The 20,363-nt window shown below is 47.0% G+C and overlaps 1 protein-coding gene across 8 annotated transcripts in view; it reads right to left on the minus strand.

Annotated features, from left to right (window-relative positions):
• The window catches only part of zmp:0000001168 (signal-induced proliferation-associated 1-like protein 2), an 85,439-nt gene that overhangs the window by 18,230 nt on the left and 46,846 nt on the right, over nucleotides 1–20,363 (minus strand). For all 8 annotated transcript variants that reach the window (XM_052044985.1, XM_052044981.1, XM_052044984.1 and 5 more), the window contains exons 3-9: nucleotides 19,656–19,786; nucleotides 19,226–19,414; nucleotides 17,180–17,354; nucleotides 15,777–15,880; nucleotides 13,540–13,697; nucleotides 12,495–13,077; nucleotides 104–378 (exon numbers count right to left, since the gene is read on the minus strand). In XM_052044985.1, the coding sequence (XP_051900945.1) occupies nucleotides 104–378; nucleotides 12,495–13,077; nucleotides 13,540–13,697; nucleotides 15,777–15,880; nucleotides 17,180–17,354; nucleotides 19,226–19,414; nucleotides 19,656–19,786 (1,615 nt within the window). The remainder of the gene's footprint in view (nucleotides 1–103; nucleotides 379–12,494; nucleotides 13,078–13,539; nucleotides 13,698–15,776; nucleotides 15,881–17,179; nucleotides 17,355–19,225; nucleotides 19,415–19,655; nucleotides 19,787–20,363) is intronic.

The following is a 20,363-nucleotide window of genomic DNA, read 5'->3' on the forward strand; positions in this document are numbered from 1 at the left end:
CTGGCATTAAATAGAGACTGCAGGTGTAGTGGCTAGTACAAGATTGGTTCTTAAGCCAAGTAAAGCCATTGCACCACCACCCACCCCCTTAGCAAACACCTACATTCTGGGCTTGCCCTTGCTGTCAGGGGGGATAATGGTTATCTTCACGTGGTCGGCCTTCCTCAGGAGCTCTGCCCTCTCCTTGTACGACAGCACCACCACCGGAGTCTCACAGATCCTGACCAGCCGGCTGAAGAGCTTCAGGCCCATCATTTGAGCGTAACCGTTCTCCTCCACCTGGGTCACAATCCCTTCGCCATTGGCTTGGAAACCCAGGTGATGGACACTGTTGCGCCGGAGGACGAGGTCTTCGGTCTCGCACCCAGTTGTCACAATCTGTTTTGGAAACACACAGAGGGGACTAGAGTCAGGAAAATTTCACACACGCAAAGGTCCCTTAGCCTGGTGAACAGCAGAAAGCCATTCAGCCCTACAAGCCTGTTCTGCCATTCAATGAGGTCATGGCTGATGTTGTGCTTTGTCCATCTTCTCATCTAATCCCATGTCCCCTGGTTTCCTCCATGCTCAAAAATCTATTGAAATTGGTCTTGAATACACTGCGCATCTGAACCTCCTGAGCAGAGAATTACAAATATTCATAACCCACCGAGGAAAGAATTTTTCAGTTCTAAATGGCCAACTCCTTATCCTGAAATCAAACCCCCTAGTTCATGACTTTGCAGCCACTCATCATCTCGTCAGTACTGATAACACTTTTATACCTGATCAAGTAATAAAAGACTATGGAAAGATTTGACAGGGTGGATGTAAAAAGGGGGCTGAGCAGAAGTGTGCATCATAAATATAAGAGTCACTAATAAGTCCTACAGAGAATGTGGGAGAAACTTGCCTGCACAGGGGATGGTAGGGGTGAACAGCAGAGATGCTATAAGGAAGGGTAAACTGGATAAACACACCAGGGAGAGAGGATTGGAAGGATGTGGTGATGGAGGAGGTAGAGGGGTGTGAGGAGGCTCTATGGGCATTAGCAAATACTGGCAATGAGCAAAAGGGCTGAATGGTCTATTTCTGTGATCCAGTGCAATTTGATGACATTTCAATTAAGGTCAAATCAATCAGCTTGGAAACATTGTCAAACATAAATACTTAGCAGGGCAGGCAGCATCAACAAAGAATTATTGTTTCGGATGAGTTCAAATGGATGTTCAAACAGGAAATGTTAACCCTTTTTTTGCCACAGATGCTGCCTGACCAGAATATTTCTGGCATTTCCAACATCTGATGGGGACATTCACTTTTGCTAATATTCTCGTCCAGCACCAATGCCATCACGGTCACTTGTTTCCTCCCGTTTATCAAACAATAAGCTTAGGACTTGGACATGGGGATAGCGTTCCTCAAGGGGAAGACCACAGCCTCCAGCTAATTACTGAAGACTTAGTCAGGCCCATCCTGATAATTCACAGCACTCTGTGACTGTGGAATGTCACAGAGCGTTACAACTTCCTGTTATGATGTCATGGGCAGAGCCATTAGGAAACTGAGGTGATGTTAAGGTCAGGGATTCGTTTTTAAAATGCTACCCATGACAATTTATAACTCACTATTTAAAATCCTGCGTGTATGCAGACGTTTCCCATTACTGAAGTGTTAAGTCACACTTCTCAGAATTTAGCACAGGAATAAGCAGCACCAGTTCAGCCCCTTGAGCATATCCTACCATTGATGAGATCATGCTGATCTGTTAATCACAGCTTCAGCTACACATCCCTGAATGTTCATTGCAAGGGAAAAATCTACTGATTACAGATTTTAAATAATTAATTAAGCTTGCATCGATTGCTTTCTCATGGGGGAAAGTTCCATACTTTTACATTCTTAGTCTGAAGAACTTCCCTGTTGCTGGGTAGATATGCTGATTTTTCTCACATTACTTCATATTACTTTTAATTTTCTCATGACAAAGGAGGTTGTTCAGCCCACTGACTCTGTGCTGGCTCATAAGCAACCTCATCATCCATTCCCCCACTTATTTTGCTGTAACCTATCCTCTCTCACATGCCTCTCAACTCCCCCTCGGTTCTCCTTCCCACTACAGGCAATTAACATATTTTTGTTTTTGTGAGAGAAAATCGGAGCACCGGGGGAAACCCAGATGGTCACAAGGAGAACTTACAAACTCCACACAGACAGCAAGTATCTCCCAGTCTTAGGTTCCCCACCACAAGAGAATGTTTTTCTCCTGTATCAGCATTCTAAAAATTTCAATCGGTTCACACTGTAATCTTCTATGTTCTGAAGAATACAAAACTATATATAAGCTACTCTACAGCCTGGTATCATCCTGGTAAAGTGAACCACACTGTTTCTAAGGCAGCACATACTAAGGTGAATGTTCAGAGCCCCGCACAGTACTCCTGCAGTCATCTATCCAGGGCCATTTAAACAGGACACATTGGTCCCTTTAAACAGGACACATTGGTCCCTTTGTCAAGGAGCTTTGTCCATTCTAAGTGGACGTGGACACTGGCCTGCACCTATCCCAAGATCATCCACAGACCTGGTGCTTTAGAACTGCCAATCCTGCATACAACAAGATTCTACAAACAACAATATCATGGACCAGGGTACCCAGCTCCTGCTGTACTCCCACATTGATTAGTTTTTTTACTGTTTAATTTCTGTTTTGCTGTTCTTCCTCATATTTTCCTACATTACACTGCCATTTCTAGCCCACCACTTAACCCTGTACATCTCTTTGCAGAATCTTTGCACCCCCTTCAGCTCACTTTTCCTTCTACCTTTATATCATCGGAAAACCTAGATACATTATCTGCTCTACGTACAGCACAGATACATATAACCTAGATACAGCACAGAAACAGGCCCGTCTGTCCATGTTGCCCATCAAGTACCCACCTATACTAATCCTATTTACCAACATATTACCCTCTCTCTTTTTTCTTAAGTTATTAACTTGTGAGTGGCAGAAAACACAGTACTCATGCCTGTGGCATCCAGCTAATAAAATGAAAGATTCATTTATTTCCATGATTTGTTTTATGTCCTTTATACCATTCTGCAAGCTAAAATATTACCCCCATGCCCATGAGTCATAGAACTGTTAGGGTTGCCTCTTTGACCAAGTCTTTGCTCAACTACTCTAGTATCTTTGAGGCTTGCTGTCAAAATCTACACCAGTGAAGTCCCTTGTGACATTTTATTAAGTTAAAGGAACTTCATTGTCATTCAGTGTGAGAGAGTTGCAGGGGCTGACCAGAAGGGTGTGCCATTGAGTCAGGTTTTTAAGCATCCCTTCACTTCCTCAAATTAAGATCAAGGCTTTGCAAGGACTATTTCTACTCATCAGAACCTCCCAAAGGCAAATTTCAACAACATAGGTACACGTTTGCAGCACAGTGATCCAGAATCTTTTCACTCATTTATTATGACGCAGAAGGAAATCACACTGGCTCCCAGAGAAACAATCCCAGTTCTCTTTGTGCTTTCCTTATTTCCCTGTACTCCTGCAATCTATTCTCTCTTGCAAACACATCAACTCCCTTTTGATTTCTTTGTCTCCCATTGGGATAATTTCCAGTAGCTAGCAGCTCGTCTTGGGGATGTGGTAGGAAATCGGAGCTCTGGGGAAATTGCACACCGTTATGGGAAGAACATGCAAACTCCACCCGGGCAGCATGTAGAGTTAGATTTGAACCTGGGTCCTCGGAGCTGTGAGGCAGCAACACTAACTGCTATGCCACTGCTCTGCTTAAGCAGCACCTCAGGGTTGAGGATGACTTGCTTCCACTCAAGTTCTGAGGTGACTGATGGGAACTACAGACATCTAATACAGACGTGGCTGGACGTGCTCGTTGAGATGTGTGAGTGAATAGCTTGAAGTGGTGTGCTCCTTCTGTTGAGTGTCTGTACTCCTGATGTACAAACTTGAGTTCTCAGTACCATCCCAAATACTCATCTCCATTTTAAATGGCTGAGCCTTGGATTTCCACCAGTTGATGCCAGGTATTAAACATTTTCAATGAAGCTTTGAAAATATCCTTGACACTGGAGATGTTGGCCCTGGCGAGGACAGTTCACTTATCCCGCCAATGGATTGGGAGGAGTTTTTGGAGACAGCAGTTGGTAAGTATCTCCCCAGTGCTTTGAGATGCCCGCTGTGGTAGTCCACATTTCAGAAGCGTACAGGGATAAAAAGAAAACTGTTGGAGGAACTCAGTAGGTCCCTTTGTCCAGTCCAACTGTAGGGTCTCAACCCGAAACATTCCCCTCCACAGATCCTGCCTGACTCGCTGAGTTCCTCCAGCAGTTTGATTTTTGCTCCAAATTCTATAGTCTCTTATGTCTCCAGGAGGACAGGGATCACTTCCTCCGAGCTCTGTGCTGGGTTTCACTCTTTTCCTCAGATGGCCAAAGGCTGTGAATCTTTGGTGAATTTTTATCATCAATGCCTGTCTTTGTTGAAGATAGTTCCTGAGATACGAGAATTGGTACATGTTCTCCAGGGTCTTGTTGTTGAACTTTATTGTCAGGGAGCTATGATGCACAGCAGGGATTGGTTGGTAAAGAGCCTTTGTTTAGCAGATCTTAAGAGTATTCTCTCCTATACTTCAGTGAACAAGTCAACAGTGACTTGCTCAACCTCTGAACTTGTGCCTGTGCGGGTGCTGTCTGTGTATTGCAGCTCGATAACTGACTGGGATGTCCTTTCCCAGTTCTAACTTTGTTTCGGGAGTAGATATCATAGGTTGAACAGTTGCCCATTTGTCTTGTATAAGGAATACTCTCCAGGAAGCTTGTTGGAGGTGAGATGCAGCATTGTGGTGAGAGAGGTTGAGCAAAGTGCTGGGGTGATGATGCAGCCTTGTTCGACAGCAGACTGCACTATGACTGGGTCTGCAGTGGACTCATTGACTAATATCACAGCTTGTAGGCCGTCGTTATGATGTTGGATGGAGATGAATTTCGGTGAACAGCCAAGTTTGGGAATGATACTCCAGTCCCTCTGGATACAATTTTTTGTGAGGTCAAAGAAGGGCAAGTACTGTGGTTGATGCTACTCCCAGAATTTCTCTTGGAATTGATACATAGTGAAGATTGTGTTCTTTGTGCCTCTGGAGAAGTGCAATCCTCAGTACAATTTGGGAGCAGCTCTGGCCATCAGGAGAAGGTAGTGAGAAGGACTCTGGTGATGACTTTCCCTATAGACCCCTCTATAATTAATACATTTGAACTTGTCTCCTTTCTTGAAGATAGTCATGATTACAACATCATTGGGATCTTTCTGCATGTCCTTCCCTTCTCAGATGTGGGAGCTGAGGTTGTGAGCTTGTGACTGAAGTTCCTCTCCGCCTTTTAGAATCAGAGCAGGCATATCATCTGCTCCTTGTTTTTCAGTGTGGCACAGACGTGGTAAGCAGAATATCAGCAAGGATGGAATATTGAAAGCTAACTCCTGATAAAATGGAGAATGGTGTTGTCAGAGCCAACACTGCTTTTCAGCAGGGACTCAAGCACCTGACCTTCCGGCACTGTTAGATTATTTCATCTAAGCAAGAGACCATAGGCTTGTTGACATCACCCATGCCATGACTACTAATGGACTGATGACTGCCTAATCTGTGGTTATCTCCATCAACCTGGCCCAAAATCGTGGTGGCAGCAGAAGCACTGCTGCAAGAAAATATGACAGCTCTGTATTTCACAGCTGTTACATTTTTCCTCTCTTTCTAATTTTCTTCATTAACCTATCAACCAGACAGCTTCATCAATAAGTTATCACTACGGCAACCTTGGCCTCACCTTATCAGAGATGTTCCCTTTGTCCAACAATCCCTACAACACCCCATCCCCTCTGTAACTGAAAACCAACTTACTTTTTCTCTTTTCCAGTTCTGACAGAGAGTCTTCGACCCAAAACATTAAATCTATTTCTCTTTCCACCGACACTGTCTGACCTGAGCATTTCCAACATTTTCTGTTTCATTTGCAAAAAAAAAATCAATGTCTTAAGGACCTTGTAAAGATAGCTTTTCTCAAATCAGTGCTTCACAGATGGTTTGACCACCCCAGAGAGTGTCCACAGCACCTGGGGCTGGCCTGAACACCTTAATCAGCACCTGAGAAGGTACCCTTGACTTTTCACCAGGAAAAGCCTGAGGTGGTTTGATGAGAATGATTAGGAAATCCAGGAGCTAGTTGAACACAAGAGAAACAAAGGACTGCAGATGCTGAAATCTAGATGAAAGACACTATGATTCTGGAGGAACTCAGCAGGCCAGGCAGCATCCATGGAGAAAAGCAGGCGGTCAACGTTTCGGGTCAGTGCCAGATATCTCAACAGTTTCATAAATTTTGCCACTAATTTTTACCCTGCTCTCCAATTCACTTGGACTATCTCTGACACTTCCCTCTCCTTCCTCGATCTTTCCGTCTCCATCTCAGGAGATTCGATATCCACCAATATCTTCTACAAACCTACTGACACCCACAGCTACCTCGATTACAGCTCCTGCCACCCTGTCTCTTGCAAGGATGCTATCCCTTTTTCTCCACTCCAGGACATCCAAGATGTCCAACTTCTTTTCTAACTGGGGCTTCCCCCCGACTGTGGTTGATAGAGTTTGCACCTGTATCTCTGCCATTTCCAGCACCTCTGCTCTCACCCCCACCCCTCCTAGACTGAACGGAGATAAGAGTCCCCCTTGTCCTCATATTTCATCCCACTAGCCTACGTATCCAACACATCATTCTCCTCCACTTCCGCCATCTCCAACGGGAACCCACCACCGAGCATATCTTCCTCTCCCCACCACTTTCTGCCTTTCGCAGAGACCGCTCTCTCAACAACTCCCTCGTTCACTCCTTCCCACCCCTGCTCCCACCCCGGGAATTTTCCACTGCCCCCGCCATAGGTTCAACACCTGCCCCTACACCACTTCCATCGCCTCCATCCAGGGACCCAAACAATCCTTTCAGGTGAGACAGAGATTCACCTGCACCTCCCTTACTATCATCTACTGCATTCAAAGTGTGGCTTCCTCTACATCGGTGAGAACAAACACAAACTAGGTGACCGTTTCACAGAACACCTGCGCTCTGTCTGTAACTGCGATCTGTATCTCCCCGTTGCCGGTCACTTCAACTCCCCCTCCCACACCATCACTGAATTGTCAGTCCTCAGCCTCCTCCACTGCCAGGAGAATTCCAAGTGCAAACTGGAGGAACAGCACCTCATTTTCCGTCTTGGAACCTCGCAGCCTAACGGCATGAATATTGAATTCTCCCACTTTAAGTAATCCCCCCACACTTCCCTACAACCCCCCACCCCCCCCCCCACCATGCTTCTTCTCTTCTTTCCTAGCCTCTCTACTTTTTTTTCCTTTCTCTCTCTTACCTTTGACCCATCCCCCAGTAGATCTGCTCTCCCCTCCTCCCCTGCGCCTGCCTATTACTATCTCTTACCTATCACCACCTTGTCCCAATCCCCCCTCCCCTCTTTTGTCCACCTATCACTGCTCTGCTTCTCCCTCCTTTATATCGGGCTTCCCCTTTTCCTATCTTCAGTCCTGAAGAAGGGTCCTGACCCAAAATATTGACCGCCTGCTTTTCTCCACGGACGTTGCCTGGCCTGCTGAGTTCCTCCAGCATCATAGTGTTTTTCAGCTCGTTGACCGCATCTGGATGGGAATGGAAACTCTGCCACATCTCAAGGGGAAAAATAACAGTTCTCCAGGCCACAAAGACCATGATCCAAGAGAAAACTTGTGAATTAATGAACAGATGGTAGATGGAAACAATGCAGACCACCTATTTCCCAAACACTCGAGGGCCCACCCCATCAGAGCCAAGAACTCAGGTGAACTATCAAGCACAGAGAGTTAGTCAGCACTTATGGGAAGGAGAAATTCAAAGAACTCAACCTTGATATGAGGCTCGACTCCATTCCACAGCAAACTAGCAGGTCCACCCTCACCAGCCAACAAGGTGATGCGCCGGCCCCGCAGTAGAGTATGGCAGAGCCACAATATCCACACAGTTTGCTGTGTAACTTTAATAGGTCACACACATTTCCATCAGCAGAATATTATATGGCAGATTACAAGACTTAACCTTATACACATCTGTCGAACTGCATTAAAGATGCAAAAATAACCTTAACTTTCTAAAGTGAAAATATATCACCTGACACAAGAAAATTTCCCTCCACCAAAGAAAACACTCTTAAGGCTTACAGGCCATATTGAAAACTGTGAACCCACAGCTTTGAGCAATGGCATGGATGTTGGTTAGTAATCTGAAGGGTATTGCACATGTTTGGTGCCAAAATTGCAGTTACCAAGGTTGAGGCATTTACGAGGGCAAACATTGGCACATACCAGTCTTAAAGAGACAGTGTGGTACGTTAAAGGGGCAGTGTAGTGTGCTTAGTCATGCTTGCTGCATTTCTGTGACGTATTTAGAGTAAGGAGTCATACAGCACAGAAACAGGCCCCTTGGCCCACCAAGTCCTCACTGAGCACCAAGCACCCATTACCCTAATCCCATTTTAATCCCCCACATTTCTCTTAAACACCCTGCATATTCTACCACTCCCCTACACACTAGAGGCAATTTATGGTGGACACTTAACCTACCAACTAGCAGATGTTTGGGATGAGGGAGGAAACCAGAGCACCAGAAGAAACCCACATGGTCACAGAGAGAATGAGCAAACCCCACACACACAGCAGCAAGTTCAGGATTGAACTTTGAGAAGCTGGTGCTCCGAGGCAGTAGCTCTATTAGCTATGCCACTGAATTCAGGATTGGTGCCAAAGGGTTCACAATTCCGCCTCCTCTTCCCACCCCCCACTAAAGCTCTGTGCTTAGAGGAGAATTTGCTGAGCAAGGTGAATCAAGCTGCCTTCAAAGCAGTTGGCCTGAGTAAGGGGAGACCAGTGGCACACTAGTAGAGCTGCTGCCTCACGGAACTTGCTGCTGATTGGTGCTTGGTGCTCAGTGAGGACTTGGTGAGCCAAAGCGCCTGTTTCCGTGCTGTATGACTCCTTACTCTAGATACGCCACAGAAATGCAGCAAGCTTGACAGAACACACTACATTGCCCCTTTAAAGTACCACACTGCCCTTTTAATCCACCTTGCAAAATCTGAGAAAAAATTACCATACTCTCATTTTGGTTCCGCTTTGAGATTGAGAATTAAAATAATAAACCCAACTCTTTCCTTTGTGGCATAACTTCCTGTTCCCCTTGTTACCTAACTTCTCGTTTCTTCCCACACAGGCCTCTACCAAATTTATTATACATGTGACATATTTATAAATGCTTGAATTTCTAAAGTTCACTAGTTATAAGTATTTTCATAAAGTTATAAGATTTTTTATTTACTATGAGGAAATATGGAAAACCCTTATGATGCAGGAGGTGATGCGAGACAGCACAATTTAGTCATAAACACAAGCAAACAGCACTTTTTACTCTAGCTTTCCATGTTACTCTCTGCCCAGTCTCCATCTCAGGAGGCAGCCAATCTTGCTAGACAAATCAGTGATACAAGTCCAGCCCTATCCTGCCATCACCCAGCAATCTCTCCACCCCTGCCCCTGAAAAGGGCATTGGAGAGCAACAAGAACCACCCCAACCAATCCTTTGTGTCCCTATGTCAGGGGTGCTGAAGCCACCTTCTGCCTCCTGTAGCAACCCCAGAGGGAATTAGTGATCCCAACTGCGACCAGCAACATCAGCACTCTCCTGGATCAGGATTAGACCTGGGCAACAGCCTACCCATGTGTGTGCAGAAGGAACTGAACTAAATGTACTTCTGTGAGCAGCAAAGGATTACATGGCTGCTGAACCAAGTACAAGGTGATACGCACACAATGGCAAGTGACAAGGTTGTCCACAGAACCGCTGTGATTCTGGAAACTTAGCACAAGTTGTCCCCTTAAGTAGTTCAGCCAGACATCCTCGATCTGAATGTTTTTTGGCCTGAAATGTCATTTTTGTGTCCACAATGTCACTTGCAGTGGGAGGTCCCAGGCCTGAGGATTTTGACCTGGTTATGAGTGTCCTCCAAGTGAGGCTTGGCTGGTGGGGACTGGCCTGGCTATTGGTCTTGGCATTCAGGTTGCAGATCCAGAATTCAACCATCTAGTGTGTGTTTGCTTACGAGTTCGGACATTCGCCCCCAAGAGGGATGGGATGGGTAAGTCAGGTCGTGACCAGAAAGGTCACTTTTACATTTTCCAGACATGGATTTGGTGGAGTTACATTGGGCTTGGGTTCAGTCGATTTAGCGATGAGGTGGGGAATGAAATTATGTTAGTTTCAGTTGAATTGTGTGTTGGATTGGCTGGATAGTGTTGCATAGACCTATGTTTGGGCTTGCAATGCGTTGTGCTGTGTTAGGTGGCCATATTTGGGTTGATTTCGGTTGTGTTGGGCCATACTGGCTTGTATTGCATGGTTTGGGGTTTGGGTTGTGTTGATTTAAATTGGATACTAGGGTTGGGTTAGGTGGTCTGAGGTTTGGTTTGAATTATACTAGGGTTGGGTTAAGTGTTCACAAGTTAGGTTGGATTGGGTTAGGGTTAGGATTGTATTAAAATTGGATTAGGTGGTCTTGTGTTTGGTTTTGGACTGGGATACACGGTCCTGGTTGTTCCACACTGGGTTGGCTTAGATAGACCTAGGTTTAGAACCAGGACCCTCCAACAAGAAAGGTTCTCAGTGACTACACAGATGAAACTTGCCATTGCTTTTGATGCACTAACACACCCCTTGGTTGATTGAAGAAAAGGGTGCTTGAAGGTCAAGACATCAAACCTGAAACCATGTTTGTGCTCTATTGGGCAGTAGGAATTCTAGCCTCTGACACCGGGACTACGTCAGCAGGGAGCTCTAGACATTGGAAAGATGCCACCAATGCTACCTCCAGAAAATAATCTATATCCACAGGACGGATAAGCAAATCAATGTCAATGACCTCTCCCAGGTCAACATCTCAGCAGTGAGGCTCTGATTACTCTCACTTAGCTCCTTTGGGCAGACCACATCATTTGCACACCCAACAACTGACTTCCAAAGCAGACACTCTTTTCCAATATTTATCACAGGAAGAGATTGCCATGCAGACCTAGGAAAAGATTTAAGGATGCCTTCAAATCCTTATTCAATAAAAATGCAAATGCCCACTTGCCCCTGGGAATCCCTGGCCCATAACCACTGAAAGTGGAGAAGGTGCATTCTGGATGGTATTGAGAACCTTGAGCCCATATATTCGGAACACACAGAGGTTTGATGTAAACAGTGAAAGAAGCACATCACCTGTTAGACACCTCCTGTCCCTTTCATAGCAGGGTCTGTATTTCCCGTTATTGACAACTTTACTCACCTCAGAATGGACAGAAACGAAGTGAAAGCAAGCCATCCCCAATCCCAAGGGACAGATTGCGAAGAAAGGTTCAGTGAATTGGTCCTGAATTAGGTTGCAAGGGGTTTCCATATTTTCTTTTAACATAGAAAAGAGCCATTTTGGCCCATCTGGATGACACAGTAGTACAGCTGCTTGAGCCACTGCCTCACAGCTCCAAGAATCTGGTTCGCTACTGACCTCAGGTGCTGTCTGTGTGGAGTTTGCATGTTGTCCCTGTGACCACATCCCAACGACATGCAGATTGTTAGGTTAGTTGGTCACTGTAAATTTCCCCTGGTGTGTACGTGAGTGGTAGAAATTGGGGAGAGTCATTGGGAGTGAGGGGAGAATAAATTAGGATTAGGTTGGGTAGGTGGTTGATATTCGGCATGGACTCAAGTGAACCGAAGGGCTGGTTTCCATGCTGTGTGACTCACGAATTTATGCCAGTTCATAGAGCAATCCCATTCCCTCACCAAGATTCCCCAGAACCTGTTCTCCCCACATTCTTATCAACTCTCCTGTGATCCTTGAATTAGAACAATAAACAAACTGCTGGAGGAATTCAGTGGGCCAGTCAGCATCTGTGGAGGCAGAGGGATGGCTGACATTTCGGGTCCAGACCCTGCACCGGGACTGAGAGTGGTAGAGGGGAGATAGCCAGTACAAAGAGGTGAGAGAGAGTGGCGAGGCAGGGACTGGCAGATGATAGGTGGAACCAGGCGAGGAGGAAGACAATGGGCAGATGGAGGTGGTCTCGAGTTTGGTTGGGTTGATGTGTACTGCAGTTGGAATGGGATGTACTGGGATTGAGTTTGGTGTTTCTCGGCTTGGGTTGAGTTGTAGTGGAGTTGTGTCCGGTGGTCCTGGGATTGGGTTAGGTCAAATTGTACCAAGGCTAGGTTAGGCAGGGTTGGGTTGGAATGTACTGGTGCCAAGTTAGATGGTTCGTTGTTTTGGCAGGGTTTGTAGTGAGGAAGCACACGGGGTCCCACCAGAGGCAGCAGCTTTATTAGGCAACAGACTGATGGTGATATGCACTTCTTCCCACACTTACCTCCAGCCGATGGACAATCTCAGTGATGTCTTCTGGCTGATTCTCCAGAGTCCTGACAGTCACACACTCGCCTTGCTCGTAATAAATGATAATGCTCCCAGCAGTCAATGTCCAACCAATCACATCCCGGCAGGAGCAATTCAACACAACCCTCTGTAGCTTCTGATCCAACAGGACAACAAACTCATTGGAGATTCCTAGAATGCACTCGGTGTCATTGAGGGCATGGACCCAGTGTGCAGTGACAGTCCAAACCAGGGCGCCAGCACTGTGTAGCTCAGGGGCCCGGCTCCCCCGAGGCCGCTCCTTTTTCTTGGTGGGAAGGGAGATGATGGCAGCCAGCTTGGAGGAGGAGGAGTCCACCGTGGCAGTGGTGACGTGGTTGTCTGCGAGGTCCTTCAGATACTCCTGCCGTGTACGGATAGCCATGGCATGGAACTTCTCTGACTTCTCAGCTGCATTCTCGGCATTGACCACTTTGGCCAGCAGGAACTCACGGAAGGTGGAAGATTTAGGGAAGACTGCTCCCTTCTGGAAGAAGGGCCCAAATTCAGGAATGTCCTTGGAACAGGTGACAGCAACACTGGAAAAGGAAGGAAAGATCATGGATTCCCACAGCTCTTCAGGATGTCCAGAAGCAGGAACATGATAACAACCAGATCAATTGTTGACCAAGGAATTAGTGACAGCCAGGATTCTCCAACACTGGTTGGGATGGTGGCCATGAGATCTTACACAGTAAAGTGGGAGATGCCCCCCCCGCATACTGTCTAATACAGTGCGGCCCTCCCTCGGCACAGCCCCTCTGGCAGTGCGGCCCTCTCTCAGTACAGCACTCCCTCAGAACTACCTCTGTGACAGTGGCACTCCTTTGGTACTGCTCCTCCTACAGACAATAGTTACTCCAACAGGGCTGCATACCCTCTGTAGTGCCTCCTGTGCAGGGCCATGCACCATCAATATTGCCACCCTGCACAGGGCTGCACTCCCTCTGTACCGCACCTGGGGCAGAGGCACTTGGATTGACAGAGCTGTAGTTACTGACCTGTAGGAAACCTGCTCAGTGCAGGGGTTGTGGACCTGTACAACGAGGAAGACATGCTGAAAGTGAGATCGGATCGTTTTTGGTGTGAAGGGATCAGCTCCGGTCTCTTGGAAGACAATTGTCACAATATCATTGCCAATGTGACGCTTTCGTAGAAGCTGGAAATACAAAGAGGGAACGAACAGAGGCATGAGCTACACCTTCCTTAATGTATAAATTAGCTTCCATCGTAAAACCTTAGCGTGTTGGAACTTTATTCCCTATTCTGAGACTCTGATATACCTGGCTCAGCTGCTGGTGTAGACCCGAGCTATACAGTGTATCCACAATGTTTACATTGCATTGTGCTGGCTTCTGTAGGGCTTCTACGTGGCCCTGGGTTTGTGTTGGTTTTAGTTGTGTTGGCTGTACTGTTCTTTGGGTTGTGTTGTTTTTTACCATAACCGTACTACACTTAGGTTTTATTTGGTTGGTTCAAGTCATACTGGGATTGGGTTTAGTGTTCTATGTTAGGATAGGTTAATTTGTACTGTTCTTATCTAAAACTTTGTTAAACCATCAAAAAAGTAAATTAAAATATCGTCCTTTGTGTCAGGATGTATTCCAGTCCCTGCAGTGCCCACCAGTCACAGAAGGCCTCCGCCAACTCCCTCTCCGTGCTCTCCCTACTCTGGGAATGTTTGATGGGACATTGTAGAGAGTTTCCTGTGTCTAACCTGTGCTGATCCTACCCTGGGAGTATTCAATCCTATCACCGTGAAGTGCTTTATATAATTACCACCAGTTAGCTCTGACATATACTGGAGCAATACCAGGAGCAGAAGTAGGCCAGACAGCCCTTCGAGCCTGCCCTGGCTGATCATCCAAGTTCAGTATAAAAACAGAACATGCTGTAAACTCTCAATGCAGCATCTGTGGGAAGGAAAACGGAAAATGTTTCATTTCCAGGACCCTTCATTGATTCTAGACCTGAAATGTAAACCCTTTCTCGTTCTACAGATGCTGCCTTGACCTGCTGAATGTTGCCAGCACATTCCAGTTATATTTCAGTTCTCCATCCAAACTTAGTACCCTGTTCCTGCTTCCTCCCCATCTCCCCGATCCCTTTACCCATCCTTTTTCTTCTTGAATATATTTAATGATTTGGTCTTAACTGCCTTGTATGCTGGAGAATTCCATAGGTTCATCACTGCAGGAAGAAACGTCTCCTCTTCTCAGTTCCAAATAACCTTCTGGTACCCTTAGGCTGTGATCTCTGGTTCTGGATTTTCCTACCATTGGAAACATCCTTCCTGCATCTAGTCTGCCCAGCTCTGTCAGAACTTAATAAGCTTCAGTGAGGTCCCTTTTCGTTCTTCTCATCTCCAGCAAATACACATCTAATTGACCCAATCTCCCTTTGTACAACAGTCCTGCCATTCTAGGAATCATTCTGGTGAACTTTTGTTGCTTTCTCAGATAAGGAGACTAAAACTGCACCTAATACTCAAGATATGGTCTCACCAAGACCTGCACAATTGCAGTAGGGGACATGCATGCTTACCTTCAGTATGGAGACACAAGTGACTGCCGATGCTGAAACAACTCAGTGGGTCAAGCATCTTCTGTGGAGGCGAAAGGGATGTGTTGACACTTCAGGTCAAGACCCTGCACCAGTCCTGATGCAGGGTCTCGACCTGAAACATTGACAGATGCTGCTTAACCTGTTGAGTTCTTCCAGCAGTTTTTGCTTACTTTCAGCGACTGGTCCACAAGGACACACCTGGGGTTAAGCTGCACCTCCGTCTATCTCTTGCCATTCAAATAATCTGCCTCCTTCTTTTGCCACCAAATTGAATAATCTCGCATGTATCTACGTTATACAAAGGCAAAGGGGATTGGTTTAGATAGACATCCTGATCAGCATGGACAAGTTGTTGCCATGCTGTATACCTCTATGAATCTCTATGCATTTGCCCACTCCCTCAACCTGTCCAAATTACCCTGCTCTGTATCCACCTCACAGCTCACAGCCTCACCCAGCTCTGTGTCATTCACAAACTTGAGGATATATTTACTTCCCTCATCCAAATCATTAATATATATTGTGTACTGTACTTGATGTGAGTACATTGTCACCTGAGACCCTGGTGGGCTCAGTGGCAAAACCTGGAGACATTTAAACTGGTCACCAGAGATGCTTACCTGTGGATTGTATGCTTTGGGAACGGGAGATTCTGATGGGGATAGGAACCCACCTGCTGGCTATTGTTGGCAGTGTATGGAAGCATAGTTGACACGTGGAACATGATCTCATATTCCTGGTACTTGGTGTACAGTGAGTGTGTGCCCGTAGAGTCCGCTGCAATGGAAGGAGTTGTGAAACACTCAATTCATTCCATTCTTCCTTTGCCCCCTGTCCCACCGACTAAATACTCCTCCTTCCTGGAGCACACCCATGCCAGAGGCTACTCAGGTTAATGATGTGTGGGCATGTCCTGCTCTTACCCACTGATCTCAGTCGGAAGGCTTTAAGAACCACTCCAGAGAGTTCAGCACAAAAACCCACAGTGGCACCTCAGTGCAGGCTCAAGGGAGTGTTGCACTGTCAGAGGTGTCACCTTTTGGATGAGACATTGAACCCAACTCAGATAAATGGAAAAGATTTCAAGGCGACTGCAGAGGAAGAGGTGACCTTACAGAGGTTTCTTTTTTAAGATTACAGAAGGGTTAACAGAGAGAAGACGTTGTTTTGTAGGGGAGACCAGAACCAGGAGCCACGAAGATGGCAGTGACTTAACTCCAGTGGGCAATTCGGGAGACACTTCTTCATCCCCAAAGTGAGAAGAATGAGGGACACACTCCCACAGCCCATGGTTCTGGTGAATAACAGCGGCACTGATAACGTGGATAAACAGACAAGGAAGGAAGGAATAGGAGGAACTAGTGACCTAGAATGAAGGAGGATGGGAAGGGGCTGGAAATGGAACACTGGCATAGAGGGGCCCTATGGCCTGTTTCTGAGCACCTAACACACTGCTATCCTACTCTGAATTGTCTGCTGAAAGGACAGGTACATCAGGAGCAGCTCGAGAGGCCGGACAGGTCCATGGGACAGAATTCCGGTGTGGGTCAAGCCTGGGTAAGGAACACCTGAAGGGAGCTGTAGGAACCAGATGGGTTTTCACAATTCAGCTACTTCCATTACACAATTGCTATTCCAAGCTGACAGGGGAATTTCCTCTGGGAAGTCTGTTGGGAACCAGAGACTAAATAGTTGGCAACACAGCTGTGCAGAAGCAAGGAGTTTTTTAACCAAACAGATACCTTTGATCGGTAATGCATGCCCTGACAGGATTGGGAATATTCAAGAGGGACATTTAAACCTCTGGAGACGGTTATCTCTGGGCCCTGTGCTTTGCGAGTGAAGGATTGCAATGATGATAAACAGCCACCTAATCAGGAGGCAAGGCTTGGGCTGCAGGGCAATTCTTTCAAGGGGCCAGAATGGGTCAAATGGCCTACATTTATGCCTAATGTCCCCTCTGCAAATTTCCCAGTGGGAATTAAAGTAATCAGCCCTTCCCTCTGCTCTGGGGGTATGTAGTTCCCACCCACCTGACCCCTAACTGTCAGCGTCAGCCCATCAACCCCAACCTACTCTTGTTGTCCAGCTGGGCTCGATACTTCTCAAAGCCCTTCAGTCTGACCCGCTGACCCAGGAGGTCGAGGAACTCCTCAAAGGCAGGGCCGGCAGTCTCATTGTTGTACATCTCCTCCTCCGTGCTCTGTCCTGCCTTGCAGTACATGACACCCACTTTCCGCTGGAAGGTCAACTGTAAGGGAGAGAGAGACATACATGTTGCACAGCAGAAACCACAGGAGCGATGCAGATAAAGGGCAACTCCCAACTCGCCCTTGGGTGCTGTCCTTTTTTTTTTACAGAAGGTGTGAAGTTAATGAAGTGCCCACTTGTGAGAGTCCCTTTCTCTGGACCCATTCCCTCAGTGACACCCAGGGCAGGTGGGACCCATCGCCCAGTGAGCGTCGGTGCGTGTTTGGGATCTGTCCCCCAGTAAGGGTCAGTTTGTGTGTGCAACCTATCAGTCAGAAGTGTGTGTGTGTACACATGCGCACGACCCATCCCTGAGTGAGAGTCAGCATGTGTGTACAGGAGATCATCCCCCAGAGAGAGTCAGTATCCTATTAAAAAAAACAAAGCAACCCTCATTTGTGAATGATTTCGGCAGAACCCATACACATGCCACTCTAAAACCATAATCATGTTATTCTCTTGCTCTGAATAACTAATTAGACATTTCAGAAAGTCAGACAGCAGGCTTAAAGAGCTGCTGATAGAAGCATTCATGTTCCCATTCCTTCACCTTACAGTGCAGAGCTCTTTACTGACTGACCCTGAAAGAGTGAGTGAGAAAGGGGAGGGAGGGAGCAGGAGAGTGTTGGAAAGGAAGGAGGAAAAATGAGGAGGGGAATGGGAGAGAAGAACAGGGAGAAAGAGTGAGTGAGAGCATGGAGGAAAGACACATGGGGCTGAGGTAAACAGGCACACAGAAGGAGAGAGCAGGAGGAATGGAAGCAGGGATTAGTGAAGGGAGTGTGCTCATGTCTGTGCCAAATACTTTTCGGGTGGATTCACACTCGCCAGCACACTTGCACGGTCTCACATAAACTCTCTCTCAGATCGATAACCGCAATGATGCTGGAGGAACTCAGCAGGCCAGGCAGCATCCGTGGAGAAAAGCAGGCGGTCAACATTTCGGGTCAACGTTGACCACCTGCTTTTCTCCACAGATGCTGCCTGGCCTGCTGAGTTCCTCCAGCATCATTGTGTTTTTCATCTAGATTCCAGCATCTGCGGTCCTTTGTTTCTCTCTCACATCGAGGTTACTGAACAGTGACCATTACTGACAGTGCTCTCTCCAAGTTCAGCACAGACTGAGATGGAACCCCGATTTCCCTGTGTCCTCCCCTTCCACCTCCATTGCACTCTGTGAGCTGTACTCATTCACCAAGCCAGACATACACATTGAAATATTACATTAATAATGATGTAATTATTAATCCACTCACACCTCATTAATTATTGATGGTGCCTCCTTCAACTGTCACTTGCTGATATTCAACACACCCCTGATGTGTGGCGTCATGGAATGACAGCAGCCATGGATCCGCTTCCCAAAGGGAAGCTTCGAGAGTGCAGCCAGGCTCTTGGTGAGGCTGACCAGTCGGGAGTGCTTCACCTTCAATCCCTCTGCTGTGCCAGTGCAGATGTACTGAGCTGTGGTTGGTTGTATGCTCCCTACCAACATCTCCAGGGCCAGCTGACAACTCCCTAATGGGGGAGATGCACATCTCAGAGGACATAAGTGTACACGAGCCAACACTGAGGAGGCACACACGGGCCGGCTGGAAATAGTACTGTTCACCTCCCTATACATTAATTTTATAGCGAGCCCTATACATGTAGAGGATGGGCTTATCCTTGAAAGGTACCCTGAAAATGAGCTTTATGCTAGAACATCCACCTCTAAAGGTGCATCTCCTACAAGAGGTCCGTTGGACAACAGTGCCCCTTTAATGGTCAGTCAGACACTGGAGTGTCTCCTTAAAGGGCCGAGGGGTTATGTTGATCACAGAGTACCAGCCCTCCATGCTCATCGTGCGCTCACCGCTGATGGAGACCTACCCCTTGCTCATCCAGCTTCAGCAGCATCTCGGGCACCTTTGGCGAGTTGGAGGCCAAGCGCAGGCAGTGGGTGTTCAGTCCTGGCACCAGGTATTCCAGCAGCTTCTTTGGTGGGACACCACGCTGTGTGCCGTGACGTGCCGATGGGGGGAAAGTCTCCTCCAGGATCGAGGCGCGCAGCGTCCGGAGCTGGGGGCACAAATCACAGTGTTTACAGGCAATTTATGGAGGGAATTCCAGAGCTCGGGGCCCAGGCAGCTGACAGTAAAGGTTGCCGATAGCAAGACATAGAAGCCAGAGAATGATTAAGAAGCTGGGTGAGATCTGAGAGGTTTATAGGGCCTGAAGAGGTGTCACTGACACATTTCATGATTTAAATATCTGAGTGCAGCCCTACCAACCTCCCCCAAATCCATTCACCACTGCATACCTCTGTGGTCCTGACAATGATCCGGCAGTTATACTGTGAGCTGCTCCCCGCGTCCTTGTCCTTATCTTCCCTCCGCAAACTGACTGCCACTGGCCCGAGACTCTCATCAGTTCCAAAGAAGTTCTGATGCTCTGTAGAAACAAGTGGGGGGTTTGGTCGGTATTGGAGAAGGGAAGTAAAAAAAAATCACACGACACTGAGGGAATCCAAACTCTATCCTGTCAACTCAGTGATCAAGGAATTGATGCAGAGACTGTGAAACTGTTTCAATGTAAAATGGCCCCCAGTGTCTGCTCCAACGAAGAACTGAACAGGGTGTAGGACTCCCTACCCTCAATTTAGGTGGCTTTGTAGACACCCAATACAGCCCATCATGTGATGGGACTGTCCAATGATGTGCCCACAGGGAGGGTGTGGAGGCTGGGGGCCCGTTTGTGGATCAGAAAGCGGGGGAGCCTTTTTCCACAAGCAGAGTTCTATTATTATTTATTAGTCTTTTTAAAAGAAGCGGTCTTCCTCCCTAATTTTCAACAATCACCAATCCCCAAAAGTCCCAATGACCAGACAGAGGCGAGTGAGTCAGTAGTGGAGGGGGAGCAGCTGGGAACATAACACCCCAGGAACCTCTGCAGTTCACCAGCAATCACTTCTGCCTGCCATGCATGCAAGACGGTGGACTCTTCAGCAAGGACGCCAGTTGCTAGGCGC

The sequence above is a fragment of the Pristis pectinata genome, chromosome 38 (assembly GCF_009764475.1).
Source record: "Pristis pectinata isolate sPriPec2 chromosome 38, sPriPec2.1.pri, whole genome shotgun sequence".
NCBI lineage: Eukaryota > Metazoa > Chordata > Chondrichthyes > Rhinopristiformes > Pristidae > Pristis > Pristis pectinata.